The 26,026-nt window shown below is 42.2% G+C and overlaps 1 protein-coding gene across 6 annotated transcripts in view; it reads left to right on the top strand.

Moving 5' to 3' along the window:
• LOC147340446 (putative protein SSX9) overlaps window positions 1–24,709 on the top strand; it is a 130,160-nt gene extending 105,451 nt beyond the window's left edge. For 2 of the 6 annotated variants that reach the window (XM_086386361.1, XM_086386360.1), the window contains 5 exons: window positions 18,456–18,570; window positions 20,489–20,538; window positions 22,787–22,925; window positions 23,784–24,071; window positions 24,531–24,709. In XM_086386361.1, the coding sequence (XP_086242487.1) occupies window positions 18,456–18,570; window positions 20,489–20,538; window positions 22,787–22,925; window positions 23,784–24,067 (588 nt within the window). In that variant the 3' untranslated portion in view covers window positions 24,068–24,071; window positions 24,531–24,709. Of the gene's footprint in view, window positions 1–8,396; window positions 8,987–18,455; window positions 18,571–20,488; window positions 20,539–22,786; window positions 22,926–23,481; window positions 23,547–23,783; window positions 24,072–24,530 lie in introns of those variants that run through there. The other 4 variants (XR_015158399.1, XM_086386362.1, XM_086386363.1 and 1 more) reach the window with 4 other exon arrangements.
• The last annotated feature ends 1,317 nt before the right edge of the window (window positions 24,710–26,026 follow it).

Here is a 26,026-nt window from a genome sequence, read left to right as displayed (position 1 = left end):
GAGAAATCCCATGGACAGAGGGCCTTGGAGGGCTGTAGTCCATGGGGTTGCAAAGAGTCAGACATGACTGAGTGACTGAACATGTACACACACACAACATAAGGTAAAGCAACATGATGACACAAATAGAAATATATCAGAGACAGTGAGCACGATGACAAATCTCTAGGAAACTTACATAATTTTTGAACTATTTATATTAATAATATTTTACCCAAACAACTTTAATCTAGGGAAGGCTAAGTATTTTTTGACAACACTTTCCATGTAATTTATATAATCATTTATATAATATTAAATAAAGCTAATCATTTTTAGCACCTCTTTTTACAAGACTAAAGAACAAATCCTTTGTGATTTTCCAGTGGCCCTCTGGGAAACCCCAAAGTCAATTTTATAAAGTATAAAAAAGTATATAAAAGATATATAAAACTATATAAAAGATATCAAGTATATAAAAAATAAAAGATATCAAGTATATAAAAGATATCAATTTGGATTAGATTTGGGGAAGGCAAGATGTCAAAAGTTGTCAGGATATTTGAACAACTTGGTAACACTATCTGAAGGTCAGAAAAATATTACATAACATACAACATACATACATATGTGCGACCCCATAGATGGCAGCCCACGAGGCTCCCCTGTCCCTGGGATTCTCCAGGCAAGAACACTGGAGTGGGTTGCCATTTCCTTCTCCAATGCATGAAAGTGAAAAGTGAAAGTGAAAGTGAAGTCGCTCAGTCATGTCCGACTTTTAGCGACCCCATGGACTACAGCCCACCAGGCCCTCCGTCCATGGGATTTTCCAGGCAAGAGTACTGGAGTGGGGTGCCATTGCCTTCTCCGATATAAACATACAGACAGATACAAATAAGGATATTATAGCTATCATTCTAAAATTTTAGTTGAGTCATGTATAAAAATAGAAATATAGAACTCCTTGGTTAATATAACACAGTTATGGCCCTTGTCTTTGTCCCCCTTTATATTTTTATCAGGATTATTCTGACAGATAGAACAAGTGAGTTTATCTGTTTAATATGAGGGCTTAGAGTTCCCACCATCTACTTTTGCCTGATGTGTAATGCTTATGGAGTTGTGTGCGTGCGTGCTCAGTCATGTCCAACTCTTTGCAACCCCATGGACTGTAGCCTGCACGCTCCTCTGTCAATGGGATTTTCAAAGCAAGAATACTGAAGTGGGTTGCCATTTTCTACTCTAGGAGATCTTCCAAACCCAGGGACCGAACCTGTGCCTCTTGTGGCTCCTGCGTTGGCAGGCAGATTCTTTACCACTGTGCCACATGGGAAGCCCCAATCTTATGGAGGCTGTGGGAGGGATAAATATGGGAAGACAGGCCAAAGAGATACCCAGAAGCCACCTGAATGTCTCCAAAAATATCTGAGTGGATAAAATAGCCAGTCTGTTTCCAGTTAGCTTTCTCAGCTTTAGGTGGTTGCCTTTGGAGTCGGGAGTGACTATAGTCTAGTGATTACAGGAATCTGAGGGGCTGTATTAGGAAGAGAAAGATCAGGCAGGGATGTTGAAGGGAGACAAATCAAAGGACTTAAGGCAACTTCAGGGAAGAACAAAGGCAATAAGAGGAGGAAGAAGGAATGGAAGTGATGAGAAGGGGCAGGCCTTGGATGTGCCAGTTTGGGAAGGCCTCAAGTTTTCCAAAGAAGTCAGTGAAGTTCCAAATTGCCTTTGGTAAATTTTTGCCATTTATGAATTTATTAAATTAAGTAAGTGCAGTAATGGCAAAACATATAATAAGCAAAGAAGAAGAGTAGGGAAGACACCTGGCAGAATGAGATTTGTTGTTTTTACTGTTCAGTTGCTCAGTTGTGTCTGGCTCTCTGCAGTCCCATGGACTACAGCATGCCAGGCTTCTCTCAAGCTCATGTCCATTGAGTTAGTGATGCTGTCCAACCATCTCAACATCTGTTGGCCCCTTCTCCTCCTGCCCTCAATGTTTTCCAGCATCAGGCTCTTTTCCAATGAGTTGGCTCTTTGCATCAAGTGGCCAAAATATTGGAGCTTCAGCATCAGTCCTTCCAATGGAATAATCAGGATTGATTTCCTTTAGGATTAACTGGTTTGATATCCTTGCTGTCCAAGAGACTCTCAAGAGTCTTCTCCAGCACCACAGTTCAAAAGCATCAGTTATGAGATTAACAAATAGTCCATTCTGAAGGAGATCAGCCCTGGGATTTCTTTGGAAGGAATGATGCTAAAGCTGAAACTCCAGTACTTTGGCCACCTCATGCGAAGAGTTGACTCATTGGAAAAGACTCTGATGCTGGGAGGGATTGGGGGCAGGAGGAGAAGGGGACGACAGAGGATGAGATGGCTGGATGGCATCACTGACTCGATGGATGTGAGTCTGAGTGAACTCCGGGAGTTGGTGATGGACAGGGAGGCCTGGTGTGCTGTGATTCATGGGGTCGCAAAGAGTCGGACACGACTGAGCGACTGAACTGAACTGAAACCAAGGTTAGAGAGCTGAGGGAACCCTTTATGCAATCTCTGGGAAGAAAGCCAAAGGAATACCCATGTGCAATTTCTGGAGTAAAGAGCTATGTGAACCCCCCGCCCCCCCCCACCCCGCCACACGCTGTCTTTAGGGACTGGGGAGCTAATGAAAGATCCATGCCAATCCATGGGTTTGGGGAACTGAGATAACTCCCATGCATAATCCCCAGTTTAGGGGAGCCAAGGAAATACAGAAGAAGCCTTACAGAGGGGCAAAGAAACATCTCTTTACCAGAAAGAAAAGTAATTCCTTACTACCATACTACAGCAAACAAATGTCCAGAATACTGGACTAAAGTAGGAGGTGTGATTCACCATTGTATATTCCTATTTTTCCAGCAGAAAAGGACACAGGGTCCAAGAAACCATCATGAATACCTGGGTGAAGACAGTTGAATCTCAGTTAATACAGCTCTAGTACTTACTGGTCAAAGTAGCCCACTGGTTCTTTATCTATGTAACACTACCCGTAAGAATGGGAATAGACTGAGGGAGGATGCATTGCTAGACTGGTATTGCTGTCAGCAATCTGGACCAGCACAGCAACTGCCCTTAACATCCCCTCCACAGGTGGAAAACTTTGGGTTAAAATCAATGATGAATGGAGAAAAGGAGAAATGGTAACTGAGGGAAAAGGAATGAATAAATGGTTTATGCAATGAGGGAAATCCACTATTGCACTGGTGCCTTGAGAGAGGCTCAGAGCAAAGGCCTTGTCTCTTAGCACAAGTATGCTGCTTCTGCTGCTGCTAAGTCGCTTCAGTCCTGTCCGACTCTGTGCGACCCCATAGATGGCAGCCTACCAGGCTCCCCCGTCCCTGGGATTCTCCAGGCAAGAACACTGGAGTGGGTTGCCATTTCCTTCTCTAATGCATGAAAGTGAAAAGTGAAAGTGAAGTTGCTCAGTCGTGTCTGACTCCTAGCAACCCCATGGACTGTAGCCTTCCACGCTCCTCCACCCATGGGATTTTCCAGGCAAGAGTACTGGAGTGGGTTGCCATTGCCTTCTCTGAGCATAAGTATACCAGGTGCTTAAAATAGTGAAGCCATATGCTTGCTGAGACCACCCCTGCTTTTGGAACCTGACAAGTTTGAATAGAAGCCTGAATCGCATCACTTTGGGTTACATTTTGTTGATGCCATATGATGATGAATTGGACCAATTGTTGATGATTGAATGGAACTCTATATTCCAGTATCTGTTTTCTTCTTGTTTTTCAGGATACATATACTATAAAGTATACCATTTAAGAAGGAATTTCTAGGAACGACTCCCTACCAGGCCATCAGACTGTATGGTCTACAACTCTCAGCAGACCAATTTATATGTCATTATAAACCTTGATGATAGAATGCTTGAGTGAGTGAGTGAAGGTTGTTCAGTCGTGTCTGACTCTGCGACCCCATGGGCTATACAGTCCATGGAATTCTCCAGGCCAGATTACTGGAGTGAGTAGCCGTTCCCTTCTCCAGGGGATTTTCCCAACCCAGGGATCGAACCCAGATCTCCCACATTGCAGGCAGATTCTGTACCAGCTGAGCCACATAGAATGCTTAATCCCTGGTTGTAATAAACAAAATATAACAGCAGCATGCCTGACATGGCACAGTGTGTTATACACAGTTATATGTTCTCCTTGTTTTTGTGGATAGAAAGCTATTAAACAGGATAAAAAAATAATGCCTAAAATTCTCCAAGCCAGGCTTCAGCAATATGTGAACTGTGAAATTCCAGATGCTCAAGCTGGTTTTAGAAAAGGCAGAGGAACCAGAGATCAAATTGCCAACATCTGATGGATCATGGAAAAAGCAAGAGAGTTCCAGAGAAACATTTATTTCTGCTTTATTGACTACGCCAAAGCCTTTGACTGTGTGGATCACAATAAACTGTGGAAAATTCTTAAAGAGATACCAGACCAGCTTACCTGCCTCCAGAGAAATCTGTATGCAGGTCAACAAGCAACAGTTAGAACTGGACATGGACAACGGACTGGTTCCAAACTGGGAAAGGAGTATGTCAAGGTTGTGTATTGTCACCCTGCTTATTTAACGTATATGCAGAGTACATTATGCAAAATGCCAGGCTAGATGAAGCACAAGCTAGAATTAAGATTGCTGGGAGAAATACCAATAACCTCAGATATGCCGATGACACAACCCTCATGGTAGAAAGTGAAGAGGAACTAAAGAGCCTCTTGATGAGGGTGAAAGAGGAGAGTGAAAAAGCTGGCTTAAAACTCAACATTCAAAAAACTAAGATCATGGCATCAAGTCCCATCACTTCACAGCAAACAATTTGGGGGGAAAATGGAAACAGTGACAGACTACGTTTTCTTGGGGTCCAAAATCACTGTGGACCGTGACTGTAAGCCATGACCTTGGAAGAAAAGCTATGACAAACCTAGACAGCATTTTAAGAAGCAGAGACATCACTTTGCTGAAAACGGTCCATCTAGTCAAAGCTATTGTTTTCCCAGTAGTCATATGTGGATGTGAGATTTGGACCATAAAGAAAGCTGAATGCCAAAGCATTGATGCTTTTAAACTGTGGTGCGGGAGAAGACTCTTAGAGTCCCTTGGACAGCAAGGAGATCAAACCAGTCAATCCTAAAGGAAATCAACTCTGAATATTAACTAGAAAGAATACTTTGGCCACCTGATACGAAGAGTTGACTCTCTGGAAAAGATCCTGATGCTGGGAAAGATTGAAGACAGGAGGAGAAGGAGAAGACAGAGGATGAGATGGATGGATGGCGTCACAGACTCAAACGTTAGTTTGAGCGCACTCAGGGAGATGGTGAGGGACAGGGAAGCCTGGCTTGCTGCAGTCCATGGGGTCACAAAGAGTCGGACACTGTTGACTGAGGGACTGAACAACAGAACAGTAAGTAAAAGCACAGGCTTTGGACTCAATTCAACTTGGGGTGAACTCCAGCCCTGCTACCTACTGATTATGTAACCAAGTTGCTTAACTCTCTGCATCTCAGTCTTAGCATCTGCACAAAAGGAATGATAACACTACTCAACTCAAGGGGATGAAAATTAAAAGGGATGATGCACATAAATGGCTTTGTGTTTAGCACATGGGTTACTGCCCTGTTCTCCTTGCCCTAAGAAGGAGGCACTTAGATCAGAGATGTAATGGAAAGCCCAAGGGGTATTGATGACCTATTGCAGGGGGGAGGGGTGTATAGGAAAGACTTTCTAGAAAAAGTGACTTCTGAGCCCCATGAGGGACACAGCAAGCCCTAATTACATGGATATTCTTTTTAACACTACTGTTGCAAATATTAGTATTCTGAAAGAGATGGGAATACCAGACCACCTGATCTGCCTCTTGAGAAATTTGTATGCAAGTCAGGAAGCAACAGTTAGAACTGGACATGGAACAACAGACTGGTTCCAAATAGGAAAAGGAGTACGTCAAGGCTGTATATTGTCACCCTGTTTATTTAACTTATATGCAGAGTACATCATGAGAAACGCTGGACTGGAAGAAACACAAACTGGAATCAAGATTGCTGGGAGAAATATCAATAACCTCAGATATGCAGATGACACCACCCTTATGGCAGAAAATGAAGAGGAACTCAAAAGCCTCTTGATGAGGGTGAAAGTGGAGATGGAAATGTTGGCTTCAAGCTCAACATTCAGAAAACGAAGATCATGGCATCTGGTCCCACCACTTCACGGGAAATAGATGGGGAAACAGTGGAAACAGTGTCAGACTTTATTTTTCTGGGCTCCAAAATCACTACAGATGGTGACTGCAGCCATGAAATTAAAAGACGCTTACTCCTTGGAAGGAAAGTTATGACCAACCTAGACAGCATATTAAAAAGCAGAGACATTACTTTGCCAACAAAGGTCCATCTAGTCAAGGCTATGGTTTTTCCTGTGGTCATGTATGGATGTGAGAGCTGGACTGTGAAGAAGGCTGAGAACTGAGGAATTGATCCTTTTGAACTGTGGTGTTGGAGAAGACTCTTGACAGTCCCTTGGACTGCAAGGACATCCAACCAGTCCATTCTGAAGGAGATCAGCCCTGGGATTTCTTTGGAAGGAATGATGCTGAAGCTGAAACTCCAGTATTTTGGTCACCTCATGGGAAGAGTTGACTCATTGGAAAAGACTCTGATGCTGGGAGGGATTGGGGGCAGGAGGAGAAGGGGACGACAGAGGATGAGATGGCTGGATGGCATCACTGACTCGATGGACGTGAGTCTGAGTGAACTCCGGGAGTTGGTGATGGACAGGGAGGCCTGGCGTGCTGCCATTCATGGGGTCACAAAGAGTGGGACACGACTGAGCGACTGATCTAATCTGATCTGATCTGAAAGCATGTTTGTATGCAGGTCAGGAAGCAACAGTTAGAACTGGACATGGAACAACAGAATGGTTCCAAATAGGAAAAGGAATACGTCAAGGCTGTATATTGTCACCCTGTTTATTTAACTTATATGCAGAGTACATCATGAGAAACGCTGGGCTGGAAGAAACACAAGCTGGAATCAAGATTGCTGGGAGAAATATCAATGACCTCAGATATGCAGATGACACCACCCTTATGGCAGAAAGTGAAGAGGAACTCAAAAGCTTCTTGATGACAGTGAAAGAGGAGAGTGAAAAAGTCGGCTTAAAGCTCAACATTCAGAAAACGAAGATAATGGCATCCGGTCCCATCACTTCATGGGAAATAGATGGGGAAACAGTGGATACAGTGTCAGACTTTATTTTGGGGGGCTCCAAAATCACTGCAGATGGTGACTGCAGCCATGAAATTAAAAGACGCTTACTCCTTGGAAGAAAAGTTATGACCAACCTAGATAGCATATTCAAAAGCAGAGACATTACTTTGCCAACAAAGGTCCGTCTAGTCAAGGCTATGGTTTTTCCTGTGGTCATGTATGGATGTGAGAGTTGGACTGTGAAGAAGGCTGAGTACCGAAGAATTGATGCTTTTGAATTGTGGTGTTGGAGAAGACTCTTGAGAGTCCCTTGGACTGCAAGGAGATCCAACCAGTCCATTCTGAAGGAGATCAGCCCTGGGATTTCTTTGGAAGGAATGATGCTAAAGCTGAAACTCCAGTACTTTGGCCACCTCATTCGAAGAGTTGACTCATTGGAAAAGACTCTGATGCTGGGAGGGATTGGGGGCAGGAGGAAAAGGGGACGACAGAGGATGAAACCGCTGGATGGCATCACTGACTCAATGGACGTGAGTCTGGGTGAACTCCAGGAGTTGGTGATGGACAGGGAGGCCTGGAGTGCTGCGATTCATGGGGTCACAAAGAGTCGGACACGACTGAGTGACTCAACTGAACTGAAAGCATGTTTCTGGTTATTGGATCTTCCAGAAAAAGCACATATTTAAAAGTTTTTTTTTTTAAGTTTAAAATTCTTGAGTTATTAGAAAGGCCATATGATGCCCTAAGAAAGACCCCATATCTGAGGAAGTTGGAGACTGATGGGAAGGATTTGAGGTGGCAGCCTGCCTCAGATATACCATTTGAAAATGAAAGTGTTAGTCGCTCAGTCGTGTCTGACTCTTTGCGACCCCATGGTCGGTCCATGGGATTCTCCAGGCAAGAATCCTGGAGTGGGTTGCCATTCCCTTCTGCAGGGGAGCTTCCCGACCCAGGGATCAAACCCGGGTCTCCTGCATTGCAGCCAGATTCTTTACCATATGAGCTACCAGAGAAGCTAGATGTACCATTTATTAAAACCAAACAAACACACAGCAGAGGGTAGAAAGAGGTAAGCTGAATGGAAAGGTAACATCTAAGCATCCGTGCTAATGGACCTATGGAAGGTGCAGTGGCCAACATCTGAGCATGCGTGCTAACGGACCTACGTAACTGGGAGTGGCCAGTTTTGATGGGAGGCAATCCTGCTTCAAGCAGGAAACTTCAAGTTTCCACCCACTTTGAAAAGGCACTCCTGTCCCTGGAGAGTGGACTGTTGGTGCTGCTTCTACTACTGCTAAGTTGCTTCAGTTGTGTCCGACTCTATGAGACCCCATAGACGGCAGCCCACCAGGCTCCCCCGTCCCTGGGATTCTCCAGGCAAGAACACTGGAGTGGGTTGCCATTTCCTTCTCCAATGCATGAAAGTGAAAAGTGAAAGTGAAGTCGCTTAGTCGTGTCCAACTCTTCGAAACCCCATGGACTGCAGCCTACCAGGCTCCTCCGCCCATGGGATTTTCCAGGCAAGAGTACTGGAGTGGGGTGCCGTTGTTAGGTGACCCCATTCCTGCCTCTCTTGCCCCGCCTACTCTCCTCATCTCTGATTGGCCAGATCAAGTTTGCTAACTGTTCTGATTTGTTGATTGTCCTTGGTCGGTTGAACTGTGGGATTTCGTCCCGATGTCTCATGGGATTTCATCCCGACATCTCGTGGGATTTCGTCCTGACGTCGAGTGGCACTTCGGCACCGCTTCGCGTCTGAGGTGAGCTCTCTCTCAGGGTCTCTCTAGACGGGTTACGGGGAGCAAGTAAAAAAACTGGGACCTACTGTTGATAATTCAAACAAATGAATATTTTCTGTACCTCCTAACGTCCTCAAAATCGTTACGACTGAGAGACTACTTAAAGCCTTTTGGGGTGATTCCCCATTAGGCAGACATAAAACTAAAGTTATCTTCGGTCTGTGAGACTCCCTAATTGCTCTCCCTGAGGGAAGCAAAACTCCCCTCAGTCCGAGAAACCCACAAATGAGCCAGAAGCCCCTATATTTCCTCAACCAGAGAGGTTGCCTAAGGGACTCTTTTATTGCCTCCTCTGGTATAAAGACGGAGAAGGCAATGGCACCCCACTCCAGCACTCTTGCCTGGAAAATCTCATGGATGGAGGAGCCTGGTGGGCTGCAGTCCATGGGGTCGCTAAAAGTCGGACACGAATGAGCGACTTCACTTTCACTTTTAACGAATTGGAGAAGGAAATGGCAACCCACTCCAGTGTTCTTGCCTGGAGAATCCCAGGGACAGGGGAGCGAGGTGGGCTGCCGTCTATGGGGTCCCACAGAGTCGGACACCACTGAAGCGACTTAGCAGCAGCAGCAGCAAGAACTGGTATAAAGAATCAATGTTCTTGGCCTCAAACTCTCCCTTCCCTGAGAGAAAGTCCCAAAGCTCTCCCCTCCTGAGAGAAACTCCCAATGCCATATTCTCAGCCTGAGTGATGGGTGATCCTGCAGTGTCAGAGATTCCAGCTCTCTTCACTTTAATAATTTTCAAAAAGGTAGTAATAGCCTTTGTAAAATCAAGATATAGTTGATTTACAATACATTAATTTCACACATACAACAAATTGATTCCATGAATTTATAGATTAAGTGAGTGAAGTCGCTCAGTCGTGTCCGACTCTTTGCGACCCCGTGGACTGTAACCCACCAGGCTTCTCTGTCCATGGGATTCTCCAGGCAAGAATCCTGGAGTGGGTTGCCATTTCCTTCTCCAGGGGTTCTTCCCGACCCAGGGATCGAACCCGGGTCTCCTGTATTGCAGGCAGACACTTTAACCTCTGAGCCACAGGGAAGCCCATTTATAGATTATACTTCCTTTAATGTTATTACAAAATAATGACTATGTTTTTTGTATTGTACAATATGTCCTTATTGCTTATTTATTTTATACATAGCAGTTTGTATCTCTTAATCTCCTATCCCTATCTTTCCCCTCCTGTCTTCTCTCCTCACTGATAAGCACTAATTTGTTCTGTTTATCTGTGAATCTGTTTTTTTTTGTTGTTGTTGTTATGCTCATTTCTTTGTTGCTTTCTGTAAGATTCTGTGAATAAGTGATAACATATGGTATGTGTCTTCTTCTGTCTGATTTATTTCACTAACATAATACACGCCAAATCCATTCATGTTGCAAATGACAAGATTTTATTCTTTTTATGACTGAGTAGTATTCCCTTGTGTGTCACTCACACACATGCACATATATATATATCACAGCTTCATCCATGATCTGTTTATAGATACTTAAGTTGCTTTCTATATCTTGGCTAGTATAAATAATGGTGCCATGCATATTAGGCTGTGTGTATCTTTTCAAATTAATGCTTTTGTTTTGTTTTGGATATATACCCTGGAATGGAATTTCTGGGTCTATTGTCATTCTATTTTTACTTTTTTGATGTACCTTCACACTGTTTTCCACAGTGACTATACCAATTTACATTCCCACCAACAATATACAAAAGTACCCTTTTTTCCACATCCTCCCCCAGTGTTTATGGTTTGTGGTCTTTTTGATGATAGCCATTCTGGGAGGTGTGAGGTGATATCTCATAGTGTTGGGGTTTTTTAATATTTATTTATTTGGCTGCACTGGGTCTTAGTTGTGGTACATGGGATCTTCAATCTTCATTGCTACATGCAGAATCTTTCGTTAAGGCATGCAAAATCTCTTTAGTTGCCATATGTGTACTCTTAGTTGTGGCATGTGAACTCTTAATTGAGGCACGTGAACTCTTAGTTGCAGCATGTGGAATCTAGTTCCCTGACTAGGAACTGAACCCAGGCCCCCTGCATTGGGCGCATGGAGTCTTAGCTGCTGGACCACCAGGGAAGTCCCTCTCATTGTGGTTTTGATTTGCATTTCTGTGATGATTAGCAATATTGGGCATCTTTTCATTGACTTGGCTGTTTGCATGTCTTCTTCAGAAAAATGCCTTTTCAGTTATTCTGCCCATTTCTAAATGGGGTTGTTTGGTTTTTTAATATTTTTATAAGCTATTTATATAATTTAGAAATTAACCCTTTATCACTCATATCATTTGCAAATATTTCTCTCTTTCAGTAGGTTGTCTTTTTGTTTTGTCAGTGGTTTCCTTTGCTGTGAAAAAGCTTTTAATTTTAATGAGGTACCATGTTTTGGTTTTGTTTAGTTTGCTGTAAGAGACAGGTCCAAAACATATTGCTACAATATATGTCAAAGAGTGTTCTGTCTGTGTTTTCTTCTAGGAGTTTTATGGTCTTATATTTAGGTCTGTAATCCATTTTGAGTTTATTTTTTATATGGTGTAAGAAAATGTTCTAATTTCATTATTTACATGCAGCTGTCCAATATTCCTAGCACCACTTATTGAAGGGAATTGTCTTTTCTCCCTTGTATATTTTTGTCTCCTTTGTCACAGATTAATTGACCATATGTGCATGGGTTTGTTTCTGGACTTTATAATCTGTTCCATCTATCTGTGTGTCTGGTTTTGTGCCAGTACTATATTGTTTTGATTACTGTAGCTTTGTAGTATAGTCTGAAGACACCTTCAGCTACTAGTTTGTGAGTGTGATACCTCCAGCTCTGTTCTTGTTTCTCAAGATTATTTTGGCTATTTGGGGTCTTTTGGGTTTCCACACAAAATTTAAAATTATTTGTTCTAGTTCTGTGAAAAATGCCATCTCTAGGTAATCTCTTATGATCCTTTATATTTATGTGGTGTTGGTTGTAACTTCTTCATTTCTGATTTTATTGATTTGGGCCTAGTAATACACTTTTTTTAATTTAAATTTATTTATTTTAATTGGAGGCTAATTACTTTACAATATTCTATTGGTTTTCTCATACATCAACATAAATCCACCACAGGTGTACATGTGTTCCCAATCCTGAACCACCCTCCCACCTCCCTCCCCGTATCATCCCTCTGGGTCATCGCAGTGCACCAGTCCCAAGCATCCTGTATCCTGCATCAAACCTGGACTGGTAATTCGTTTCTTATATGATGTTATACATGTTTCAATGCCATTCTCCCAAATCTTCCCACCCTCCCCCTCTCCCACAGAGTCCAAAAGACTGTTTCATACATCTGTGTCTCATTTGCTGTCTCGCATACAGGGTTATCATTACCATCTTTCTAAATTCCATATATATGCATTGGTATACTGTATTGGTGTTTTTCTTTCTGGCTTACTTCACTCTGTATAACAGGCTCCAGTTTCATCCACCTTATCAGAACTGATTCAAATGTATTCTTTTTAATGGCTGAGTAATATTCCATTGTGTATATGTACCACTGCTTTCTTATCCATTCATCTGCTGATGGACATCTAGGTTGCTTCCATGTCCTGGCTATTGTAAACAGTGCTGTGATGAACATTGGGGTACACGTGTCTCTTTCAATTCTGGTTTCCTCTGTGTGTATGCCCAGCAGTGGGATTGCTGGGTCATAAGGCAGTTCTAGTTCCAGTTTTTTAAGGACTCTCCACACTGTTCTCCATAGTGGCTGTACTAGTTTGCACTCCCACCAACAGTATAAGAGGGTTCCCTTTTCTCCACACCCTCTCCAGCATTTACTGCTTGTAGACTTTTGGATTGCAGCCATTCTGACTGGCATGAAATGGTACCTCATAGTGGTTTTGATTTGCATTTCTCTGACAATGAGTGATGTTGAGCATCTTTTCATGTGTTTGTTAGCCATCTGTATGTCTTCTTTGGAGAAATGTCTATTTAGTTCTTTGGCCCATTTTTTGATTGGGTCGTTTATTTTTCTGGAAGTGAGCTGCAGGAGTTGCTTATATATTTTTGAGATAAGTTGTTTGTCAGTTCCTTCATTTGCTATTATTTCTCCCATTCTGAAGGCTGTCTTTTCACCTTGCTTATAGTTTTATTTGTTGTGCAGAAGCTTTTAATTTTAATTAGGTCCCATTTGTTTATTTTTGCTTTTATTTCCAATATTCTGGGAGGTGGGTCATAGAGGATCCTGCTGTGATTTATGTCAGAGAGTGTTTTGCCTATGTTCTCCTCTAGGAGTTTTATAGTTTCTGGTCTTATGTGTAGATCTTTAATCCATTTTGAGTTTATTTTTGTGTATGGTGTTAGAAAGTGTTCTAGTTTCAATCTTTTACAAGTGGTTGACCAGTTTTCCCAGCACCACTTGTTAAAGAGATTGTCTTTTCTCCATCGTATATTCTTGCCTCCTTTGTCAAAGATAAGGTGTCCATAGGTGTTTGGGTTTATCTCTGGGCTTTCTATTTTGTTCCATTGATTTATATTTCTGTCTTTGTGCCAGTACCATACTGTCTTGATGACTGTGGCTTTGTAGTAGAGCCTGAAGTCAGGCAGGTTGATTCCTCCAGTTCCATTCTTCTTTCTCAAGATTGCTTTGGCTATTCAAGGTTTTTTGTATTGTGAAATTATTTGTTCTACTTCTCTGAAAAATACCATTGGTAGGTTGATAGGGATTACACTGAATCTATAGATTGCTTTGGGTAGTATACTCTTTTTCACTATATTGATTCTTCCGATCCATGAACATGGTATATTTCTCCATCTATTAGTGTCCTCTTTGATTTCTTTCACCAGTGTTTTATAGTTTTCTATATATAGGTCTTTAGTTTCTTTAGGTAGATATATTCCTAAGTATTTTATTCTTTTCATTGCAATGGTGAATGGAATTGTTTCCTTAATTTCTCTTTCTGTTTTTTCATGATTAGTGTATAGGAATGCAAGGGATTTCTGTGTATTGATTTTATATCCTGCAACTTTACTATATTCATTGATTAGTTCTAATAATTTTCTGGTGGAGTCTTTAGGGTTTTCTATGTAGAGGATCATGTCATCTGCAATCAGTTAGGGTTTTACTTCTTCTTTTCCAATTTGGATTTCTTTTATTTCTTTTTCTTCTTTGATTGCTGTGGCCAAAACGTCCAAAACTATGTTGAATAGTAGTGGTGAAAGTGGGCACCCTTGTCTTGTTCCTGACTTTAGAGGAAATGCTTTCAATTTTTCACCATTGAGGATAATGTTTGCTGTGGGTTTGTCAAATATAGCTTTTATTATGTTGAGGTATGTTCCTTCTATTCCTGCTTTCTGGAGAGTTTTTATCATAAATGGATGTTGAATTTTGTCAAAGGCTTTCTCTGCATCTATTGAGATAATCATATGGCTTTTATTTTTAAATTTGTTAATATGGTGTATTACATTGATTGATTTGTGGATATTGAAGAATCCTTGCATCCCTGGGATAAAGCCCACTTGGTCATGGTGTATGATCTTTTTAATGTGTTGTTGGATTCTGATTGCTAGAATTTTGTTAAGGATTTTTGCATCTATGTTCATCAGTGATATGGGCCTGTAGTTTTCTTTTTTTGTGGCGTCTTTGTCAGGTTTTGGTATTAGGGTGATGGTGGCCTCCTAGAATGAGTTTGGAAGTTTACCTTCCTCTGCAATTTTCTGGAAGAGTTTGAGTAGGATAAGCGTTAGCTCTTCTCTAAATTTTTGGTAGAATTCAGCTGTGAAGCCGTCTGGACCTGGGCTTTTGTTTCCTGGAAGATTTCTGATTACAGTTTCAATTTCCGTGCTTGTGATGGGTCTGTTAAGATTTTCTATTTCGTCCCGGTTCAGTTTTGGAAAGTTGTACTTTTCTAAGAATTTGTCCATTTCTTCCATGTTGTCCATTTTATTGCCATATAATTGCCGATAGTAGTCTCTTATGATCTTTTGTATTTCTGTGTTGTCTGTTGTGATCTCTCCATTTTCATTTCCAGTTTTATTGATTTGATTTTTCTCCCTTTGTTTCTTGATGAGTCTGGCTAATGGTTTGTCAATTTTATTTATCCTTTCAAAGAACCAGCTTTTGGCTTTGTTGATGTTTGCTATGGTCTCTTTTGTTTCTTTTGCATTTATTTCTGCCCTAATTTTTAAGATTTCTTTCCTTCTACTAACCCTGGGGTTCTTCATTTCTTCCTTTCCTAGTTGCTTTAGGTGTAGAGTTAGGTTATTTGACTTTTTTCTTTTTTCTTGAGGTATGCCTGTATTGCTATGAACTTTCCCCTTAGGACTGCTTTTACAGTATCCCACAGGCTTTGGGTTGTTGTGTTTTCATTTTCATTCATTTCTATGAAAATTTTTCTTTCTTTTTTGATTTCTTCTGTGATTTGTTGGTTATTCAGCAGCGTGTTGTTCAGCCTCCATATGTTGGAATTTTTAATAGTTTTTCTCCTGTAATTGAGATCTAATCTTACTGCATTGTGGTCAGAAAAGATGCTTGGAATGATTTCAATTTTTTTGAATTTACCAAGGCTAGATTTATGGCCCAGGATGTGATCTATCATGGAGAAGGTTCCATGTGCACTTGAGAAAAAGGTGAAATTCATTGTTTTGGGACGAAATGTCCTATAGATATCAATTAGGTCTAACTGGTCTATTGTATCATTTAAAGTTTGTGTTTCCTTGTTAATTTTCTGTTTAGTTGATCTATCCATAGGTGTGAGTGGAGTATTAAAGTCTCCCACTATTATTGTGTTATTATTAATTTCCCCTTTCATACTTGTTAGCATTTGTCTTACATATTGTGGTGCTCCTATGTTAAGTGCATATATATTTATAATTGTTATATCTTCTTCTTGGATTGATCCTTTGATCATTATGTAGTGTCCTTCTTTGTCTCTTTTCACAGCCTTTGCTTCAAAGCCTATTTTATCTGATATGAGTATTGCTACTCCTGCTTTCTTTTGGTCTCTATTTGCATGGAATATATTTTTCCAGCACTTCACTTTCAGTCTGTATATGTTCCTTGTTTTGAGGTGGGTCTGTTGTAGACAATATATATAGGGGTCTTGTTTTTGTATCCATTCAGCCAGTCTTTGTCTTTTGGTTGGGGCATTCAACCCATTTACATTTAATTATTGACAAGTATGATCCCGTTGCCATTTACTTTATTGTTTTGGGTTCGAGTTTATACACCCTTTCTGTGTTTCCTGTCTAGAGAATATCCTTTAGCATTTGTTGGAGACCTGGTTTGGTGGTGCTGAATTCTCTCAGCTTTTGCTTGTCTGTAAAGCTTTTGACTTCTCCTTCATATTTGAATGAGATCCTTGCTGGGTACAGTAATCTGGGCTGTAGGTTATTTTCTTTCATCACTTTAAGTATGTCCTGCCGTTCCCTCCTGGCCTGAAGAGTTTCTATTGAAAGATCAGCTGTTATCCTTATGGGAATCCCCTTGTGTGTTATTTGTTGTTTTTCCCTTGCTGCTTTTAATATTTGTTCTTTGTGTTTCATCTTTGTTAATTTGATTAATATGTGTCTTGGGGTGTTTCGCCTTGGGTTTATCCTGTTTGGGACTCTCTGGGTTTCTTGGACTTGGGTGATTATTTCCTTCCCCATCTTAGGGAAGTTTTCAACTATTATCTCCTCAAGTATTTTCTCATGGTCTTTCTTTTTGTCTTCTTCTTCTGGGATTCCTATGATTCAAATGTTGGGGCGTTTAATATTGTCCTCGAGGCCTCTGGGATTGTCCTCATTTTTTTTAATTCGTTTTTCTTTTTTCCTCTCTGATTCATTTATTTCTACCATTCTATCTTCTACTTCACTAATCCTATCTTCTGCCTCTGTTATTCTACTATGTGTTGCCTCCAGAGTGTTTTTTATCTCATTTATTGCATTATTCATTATATATTGACTCTTTTTTATTTCTTCTAGGTCCTTGTTAAACCTTTCTTGCATCTTCTCAATCCTTGTCTCCAGGCTATTTATCTGTGATTCCATTTTGATTTCAAGATGTTGGATCATTTTCACTATCATTATTTGGAATTCTTTATAGGTAGATTTCCTATCTCTTCCTCTTTTGTTTGGTTTGGTGGGCATTTATCCTGTTCATTTACCTGCTGTGTATTCCTCTGTATCTTCATCTTGTTTATATTGCTGAGTTTCAGGTGGCCTTTCTGTATTCTGGCAGTTTGTGAAGTTCTCTTTGTTGTGGAGTTTTCTCGCTGTGGGTGGGGTTGTAGTTCACTCATATTAGTGATCTTCATTTCTTTTCAACAGAGCAAAATCCCACATCCCTCTGCCTGAAAACTGAAACCTTTCAATCAGAGACACCATATGACCTCTGGGACTTAGCCCTCCTCCCCTCCTTTGCCTCAAAACAGCCCCCCTCAATAATACTATGCATTCACTTCACTACTTCCCCAACAAGTGTCTGATATCCATCCTTCAAAATAAGCCAAACCAGGCAAGCTACTAACAACAGTAACCAACCTCCCTCAAAGACTCAATGCTACTTTGATCATGACAGAAAACATGTCATCCCTAATCACTACTTCTCTCAGAGACCTCCAGCTTCCTGTTCTCATCTGATTTCCCCACCCTCATGTCCTTGCTCAGGGACAGATAAGCCAAGGATGTAGAAAGTGAAGTGAAGTGAAGTCGCTCAGTCATGTCCAACTCTTTGTGACCCTGTGGACTGTAGCTCACCAGGCTCCTCCATCCGTGGGATTCTCCAGGCAAGAATACTGGAGTGGGTTGCCATTTCCTTCCCCAGGGAGAAAAGTAGAACCTTAAAACAGGTGACTGAGTGTGGACTTCGTTCAACACTTTATCCCCCAACAGAACCTTTGGCCTTGTGACTGGAGAGACCCAGGCTGTGTTCCTTCTAGATAAGCACCATGAACAGAGACAGCTTCTCCGAAAACCCCAGGGAAGATAGGAAGAAATTAGAGAAGAAATCCAAGTCGGGATTTCTGAGTTGATCTGGAGAGGGCAGAGGAGTGGCCCAGGGGACATTGTATGGTGACTAGATTTCTGGGCATTGGGGGTTGGGGGAGGGTCAGAAGCACTGGGGACAAGGAGCAGCATGTCAGGGGAAGATCCAGAGCTTCTGACCCTCATTCTGTCCTTGCCTGGTATCCTTGGGTACAAGATCTGTGATCTTGAACTGGATTGGATGGTTCTCAGTCTATTCTGGAAGGTTAGAGAAGAGCATGCCATCAGCATTAAACACCTACTACATGCCAGACGGGAGCCTAGACAATGTTACCCATTTTCTCTGTTAGCCGTGACTAGAGAGGGTTTATTAGCTCTACTTTATAGATCTAACATGGAGGCCCTGCAGCCAAGGAAGAGTTCCTGGCTGAAAGTCAGACATATTTAGCTGAATCATTGCTGGGATTTATTTTTCTTTCTTTTTTAGACTTTGAAGAATATTTCCAAATACTTCTCTATGAAAGAGGGGGCACATCTGGGATACTCGGAGAAAACCACCTATGTGAATATGAAGAGAAACTATGAAACCATGACTAGACTAGGTAATAGGAAGTTCTGGGTCCAGACAAGGCTGGAAACAAATGATGATTCCTCTTTACAAGCCATGGTTTATTCTTCTTAGGCTATGCCAAGTGTCCCACATTTGTCCTTTTCTGTGCGAAGAAATCCCAGGGCAGTTTTCAACCCTTCTGCTCTTTTAAATCCTGTGCAGGGCTGTGGGCTGAGAGTGGCCACAGAGATGCTCAGACCTGGATTCTATGCATTTCTCTCTCACTGGCCGTGGTTCAGATTCCCCCTGCCCAGCTGATGAGCTTTACTGTTGGTGCTGTGTCCCAGCATTTCCCCCTCCTCTCAGGTTGTTTGTTAAGAAATAAATATTTTGCATCTTTCTGGATCTCAAGGGTACCCCAGCAGCTCTCATGTGTCCTAACAATGGAGCCACAAAATCCAAGCATTGTGATTCTAAAACTAAGAACCCCAGGGAAAAGGGTAAGTGACAGGAAATGAGTCTCCTGAAGCTCATTTATGCTGGGTTCCAGATGGGGAAAGATTCTCAGGACTTTGTTCCCTCAAAAGCATCATGGTTAAGTGAAAAAAAAATGGAATGCAGAGGGTTAAGCACAGTCAGAGGCCATTCATATATAATCCTAAAACATGCAAAACGAGATTATATATATTTTTATGGATAGAAAGTATTTGGTAAATGTATAAAAACGTGAATGAGAATAAAACCCATCAAACTCTGGAGTGAAGAAGTGGAAAAGGGAGGAGGGTAGGGATCAGTGAGGGCCACACAGATGGCTTCAGCTGTGACTTGTCCATAGTGTTTTGTTATGTTTTGAATAAAGAGCTCAGAGCGATCTGAAGTAGTTGTGAGATAATGTTGAAATCCTACTAGACCCAATGGTAGATGCACGTTTCAAATATTATTGTCCATCATTTTATGCATGTTGGAAACATTTCTTTTTTAAAGGAGTTAGTTCTTGCTAAGCACCATTAATGAATCACAGGATGATTAAGAAAAATTTGAAGTGTAAATCCACCCAAAACTTCCAAAATAATAGTGCATAGGTATTGGGTAACTATCTTAAGAAAGTGATTAACATATTATGTAATGACATATGGCTGTTTGCTTGCGTTTTATCAAAACCAAATAGTTGTCTCACTCCTAATCGAACCTGGTTCTGTGTGTTGAGTTTGGAAGAGAGTTTAAGAGAGTAATCTTCCACACATTGACCTTTCCTACTGGTCAATGAGCAGAGGCAATGTAAGGTTTTAAAAAAGTGACAGAGTCTAGAAATCTGAGCAGTGTATGTACTCACTTAAAAAGGGGATGGGATGTGTTCATTTGCTCTTTTGCTCTGACAGCACAGTTGTGAGAAGACAGGGTGAGAATGTTCAAAATGTCTCCAGTAACCCTTTGACTCTCTAGTTTAACAGGCCGGATTCCACAAGCTCCCAAAATTACTGTAAGAGGGCTAAAAACCCAGTGCTTGAGTAGCTACAAGGTTTTTGATATTAAAGAGGTATCTTTATACTGGAAACATTCCATAACCACTGGACTAAATCATCCATGGTTCATTTCACACTTAACAGTTTCATTAAGGTGTAATTGACATACTGTGAAATTCACCATTTTAAGTATAGAGTGATTTTTGGCTAAAGACCAATCAATTTACTTCTTTGGGGAAAAACGTAAGAAATACATAATAGGATAGGATAAGGCAGTGATGGGGTTTAGTTTACATTTTATAAACCATAGAAGAAAAATTCTGAATAGATGCTGCAAATAAATAGCAAAATCATTGTTATTCAGAGGCTGGTCTCAGAGTAACTCTTTGATAATAAGTGGACTCGTCACCCTCTGCTGCAGAAATCCCTGATACTACAGGAGTCTCTGCAGTTTGAGAATATTTACCAACAACAAAAACAAATTTCTGACTTGTCACCTCCTTTTAGATGAACCTCCTCAAGGGACTTCCAACATGCAAGGGGGAAAATGCCAGAAGGTGAGTGCCTCGCAAATCCAAAGGACCAGAGACTGTTTATCTCTCCGTAGATGTGAATATTGGGATAAAAGTGGGAAAATAGCCTGGCCCTCACTGCCTCCCTTTGCTGATCTCTTTATCACAGTTCCTGATGTAGTTCAGTTCAGTCGCTCAGTCGTGTCTGACTCTTTGCGACCCCATGAATCGCAGCACGCCAGGCCTCCCTGTTCACCACCATCTCCCGGAGTTCACTCAAACTTATGTCCATCGAGTCGGTTATGCCATCCAGCCATCTCATCCTCTGTCGTCCCCTTTTCCTCCTGCCCCCAATCCCTCCCAGCATCAGAGTCTTTTCCAATGAGTCAACTCTTCGCATGAGGTGGCCAAAGAACTGGAGTTTCAGCTTTAACATCATTTGTTCCAAAGAATACCCCAGGGCTGATCTTTAGAATGGACTGGTTGGATCTCCTTGCAGTCCAAGGGACTCTCAAGAGTCTTCTCCAACACCACAGTTCAAAAGCATCAATTCCTCGGTGCTCAGCTTTCTTCACAGTCCAACTCTCGCATCCATACATGACCACTGGAAAAACCATAGCCTTGACTAGATGGACCTTTGTTGGCAAAGTAATGTCTCTGCTTTTCAATATGCTACCTAGGTTGGTCATAACTTTTCGTCCAAGGAGTAAGCGTCTTTAAATTTCATGGCTGCAGTCCTGATGTAGTACCAAGAGCTAAATAATAATTAACAACAATTGTAATAGTTGTTACTTCTTTTGATTTCATAGTGATGACAGATACTATTTTAGGCAATTCACATGGATTAGTGTATTTAGCCCTTAAAACCTCTATGATGTTACTGCCATTTTATCCCCAAATAATAATGAAGTTAGTATTATTAAATACTACTACTCATAATAATGCAGATACTGTCGTACAGTGATGTTAAATAATCTGCTTGAGACCACAATGGCTGTTTTCTTCTCCAGAGGATCTTACTGACCCAGGGATCAGACCTGGATCTCTTGCATTGCAGGAAGATTCTTTACATCTGAGCCACCAGGGAAGCCCAACAGTGGCAGTGGTAGTAGTCTAATCCAAAGCCCCAAGCCATTTCCAAACCTATAAGCTTTTCCACACGTTTCTGAAGCTCAGGCGTTTCCCCTAAACTTTGCAGATGCTGCTGACACTTCTGTTTAGACACCCACTCTCACAACAGGGCCCCTTTTGTGTTGCTTGGGAATCACTTGAACTGTCAGCCTCTCTCTTCTGTGAGCTCCTTAGGGACCTTGTCTGCCCCTGAGGCATCTCTGAAGTCCCAGTTCCAGCCCAGGAAGACCCTTAGAGGTTTATTGAATGAGTTCTTCTGCAATTGCAGGTTAAACTATAGTTTAGAGGGTAAAGGGATCTGGTGGTTGGGTTACCAGTAGCAGTGTGGACACAGTTGAAGAGAGAATTCAAAGAGGGATCATAAAAGTGTTTGTTTTTATTGTTATCACATTTAAACAGCATTTATAGCCTTAGAAAGTTCTTTCACTTAGCTTGTTTTACAGTTATTGTTCACTGATGCATAAATAAGGGAGCTGATTATATAGTTATCGTTCACAGTTTTATAAACAAGAGCTGAATGAAGGTTGGCTTTAAGATCGTTGGTCAGCGACACACCCTGACACAAGTAGAATTGGTACAGGAACCACCTCACCTAATTCCACATGAAATGTTCTTGCCGAGGTAGGACAGGATGCAACATCTGGCACCACCTTCTTGGCTGTCTGCGTGAATTTATGTGAACCATTCTCTCTTCTCCTTTCCCTATATTCATCTCTCCCACACCATTTGCCAGCAGTGTTTTGTCCCCTCTGCACATTGTTCCATTTGCTCTCCCCGCAGCTGTCAACCATCTTATCTTCAATCCCTTAGATTTTATAGAAGCCCCTCCTCATTTTCACAGACCTCATGGATCGTTAGAATGCTCTACTTTCCCAAATCTTCCGTGTACCACACTCCTGCTCACTTGGAGATTTCTCTTGGTGAGGGTGTCAGTCTGGAAAAAGCATGAAAACAAGCGTTCTAATCCTGGAAACGCCCTTCATTTAGACCATTCCATTTCCTTCTAACTTCCTAGATTCTTCGTAATTTAGGTACAGGTAATATAATGATCCCTCAGACTTGTTGAGGACGTTAATTAAGGTACTGCACAAGAAAACACTTTGTAAGCTCTAAAGCACTTGAGAAATGGATACTGATTGTATGTGACTTTCACGTTAAAAAGGTGATGCCCAAGAAGCCTGTAAAGGGAAAAAAACGTTCGAAGATAGTACCAGGAACATCAGGCCCAGAGCAGGCTCAGAGACAGCTGTGCTCCCAGGCAAAAGCAAGTATCTCTGCTCAGCAGAGTAAGAAAACAGCAGGTAAGAGAAACCACTTTTCTTACTTGTTTGGGAACAACTCCTCTGTCTTCCCTGGCCATGTTCAAGTGAATGGGTTAGCCATGGGAGATGGATCCTGGACAGGCCTAGGGCCAGGCTGGGCTGAGAGCTTGCTCAGCTCCAGCTGAAACATTTGAGCTGACTTCCAGGGTCCTCATTGCTGGGGCCTGGGTTTGATCCCTGATCAAGGAACTAAGATCCCACAAACCACTTGGCATGGCCAAATTTGTTTTAAAAACGTGTGACTTACAGAATCACAGATCTGAGTTGTCATCCATATGAAAGCCATGTAACTGGGGGCAAGCCTTTCAAATTCTCTGAGCTCCAGATTCCTAGTCCATAAAATGGAAATAAAGAATCCAAGTTCACAGGCTGTTCAAAGGTGTTCAATTCAAGGGACTTCCCTGGCAGTCCAGTGGTTAAGACTGCACCTACTCTGCAGGGAGCATGGGTTCAATCCCTGGTGGGGGAACTCAGGTCATTCCATCTGTGATAACTTGGGAACACATCTTACTCAGAGTTTTATCCCCACCCTCAGCTCAATGCCTGACACACGATATGCCTTTAATATCTGCTGAGTGAAAGACGGTCGGAATAAATGTGGTAAGTAATCTGAATTACTTACTGGTGAAAGGAGCCAGAAGCTAAAACTCTAACTGCTGTTTGGTGTGTATTGGTGTGGGTCTAACCTCTCAGCCTCTTTGAGCCAGAAAGTGTGCAAAACAGACTGTGTAGAAGTCCTGTGGACACCTGGGGAGGGAGGAGGCATCTCCTTATCTCACAAAACAGGACCCGACACTCCCTAACCCACCCAACACCCATGTACCAACTCTTCTCCAGGATCCAAGAAAAAGAAGGTTTCTGCCATCAGACTGCGAGAAAGAAAACCAGTTGCCTACGAAGAGATCAGTGATCCTGAGGAAGAATCCAATGGAAACACGGTTGATGTGTGGGCCAACAGACGGCAAAAAAGAGAACCAGTTGCCCAAGAAGAGATCAGCGATCACGAGGAAGAATCCAACAGAAACACAGTTAATGTTTGGGCCAACAGACTGCGAAAAAGAAAACCAGTGGCCTATGAAGAGATCAGTGATCCCGAGGAAGAGGAAGATGAAGATGACTAAATCTGTAAGTAAGCTTTCTCTCCATCCCCACATCCCCACAAAAGGCACTGTTCTCTTATGTTAGTTGTATCCTGTCTTGTCACTTGTTCCTTTCTCCCAGTCCCTTGGGGGTGCAGCTCTGAGGCTAAATGAGAAGGATTCCCATGCTTTTTCTACTTCCTGCTCTGTATATCCAGAGATCTTCCCTCCCCAGGATGCTGTGGGCTCCCAAACCCCAGGTCAGCTTCTAGCATGTAGGCGACACATTCCTCTAGCCGAAAACCTCACTGGACAGTTGACAGAGTCGCTGCAGCCTGAACACAAGGTTGGTCTTCAGGAGCAGTGAGAGGTGCACATAGACCACAAGGCAGGATGGAATGGGAGTGCACAGGGGCCATGCAGGTCAAAATGAGGAGCTGAATAGTAATTTATCAGTCAGTGGGAGCTCATTGTCACTTATTTTCCTTCTCTTTCCTTGCCTCAGCCTCACGGATGTGACAAGTGCCCAAGATAAGAAGCAGAACTTGGTGGCTGTTCATGAACATGGCACGGCTATGAATTCCTAGCACATGAAATAAACAGTTCACAACAGTTAAACATGATTTTCCTTACTATGTGCCAAGCATTATTAGTTATTAAAGTTGTGTTAATGAGCAAGACATATACCTGCCGTGTGTTTCTCTCTGTGTATCCATGCCTCTAGGGCTTCCCAGGTGGTGCTAGTGGTAAAGAACCTGCCTGCCAATGCAGGAGGCAAGAGACGCAGGTTTGATCCCTGGGTCAGGGCAATCCCCTGGAGGAGGGCATTGGCAACCCACTCCAGTATTCTTGCCTAGAAAATCTGATGGACAGAGGAGTCTGGAAGGCTACATACAGTTCATGGGATCGCACAAAGTTGGACACGACTGAAGTGACTTAGCATGCACACACATCCATGCCACTGCCTTAAAAATAAACAAATATTGTCAGATATTCTTTGTACAGAACAGCACTAACCTCCCCCTCTCCAGATGTAACTACTGAGGGCAGTTCTGTGTGTTTTGTTGCAAACGGTTTTCTCTATATTTACACACATCCACAGGGTACCAATATGAGCATCTCTCACCTGCTTTTCCTCTTTAGCAGCATGTCCTGAACAAGTCTGTCTCACTCTGTTTCCTGTTCCACACATGCTCCAAACCTCCATTATTCATTCACTCAGCATCGGTCACTGACAATAGACATTTACAAGATTTTCCCAGTTGTTTGCTCTTCCCACTCTTGTGCACACAGCCCTGTGCACCTGTATCAGTGTTTCTTTAGCACATGTTCCTAGAAATGGAATTGTTGTATCAAAGTGTTCATTCATCCAACACCTAATGGGTCTGTACTGCATACTGAGCGCCATTCTAGGTCCTGGAGAGACATCAGGGACAAGATAAACAACAGTCCCTGCCCACGTGGAGGTGCCAGTCTAGTGGGGGCTGTTGCTAGTTTTTATTCTGATGGATGCTGTACCTGCCCTGTACCGGAGTGGGATTCTGCAGGTGGTTGGACACCTTGGCTGTTGCTCTCTCTAAGATCTTCGGGGTCATGGGGCTGGGACAGTCCATTTGAAAGTGTGTGGGGGGAGACAGAGATGAAACTGTCAATTGGGGAACATGGAAGAATAGGGAAGAAGAGGTCCAGTGTAGGGCCCGTCGTGAACAGGAAAGGAAGAGATCACTTAGTCATGATACAAGGGACCAAAGATGGAAAACTCCACTGGACAGAGGCAGGAAATTGCCCATGTCAGGTCCAAGGGCTTGGGAGCCAGGATGGGGGTCAAGTATTAATAATGGGACAGCCCTCTCCCAGATGGACCATCACAACCCACAGAGCTGGAACAGTCAGTTCTGGGGAAGGGAAGAGAAGAGTCTATTTTAGAGCAAATCATTGTGTGTGTTGGGGGACATTAAAGCTACCAACAGAAATCCAAGGTGACTTGCATGGGACATCAAA

Source organism: Bos grunniens, chromosome X (genome assembly GCF_055505025.1).
Source record: "Bos grunniens cultivar Pamir isolate PY7600 chromosome X, Bosgru_T2T1.0, whole genome shotgun sequence".
NCBI lineage: Eukaryota > Metazoa > Chordata > Mammalia > Artiodactyla > Bovidae > Bos > Bos grunniens.
Note: the sequence above shows the minus strand (reverse complement) of the source record. Positions and strands in the feature narration are given on the sequence as shown.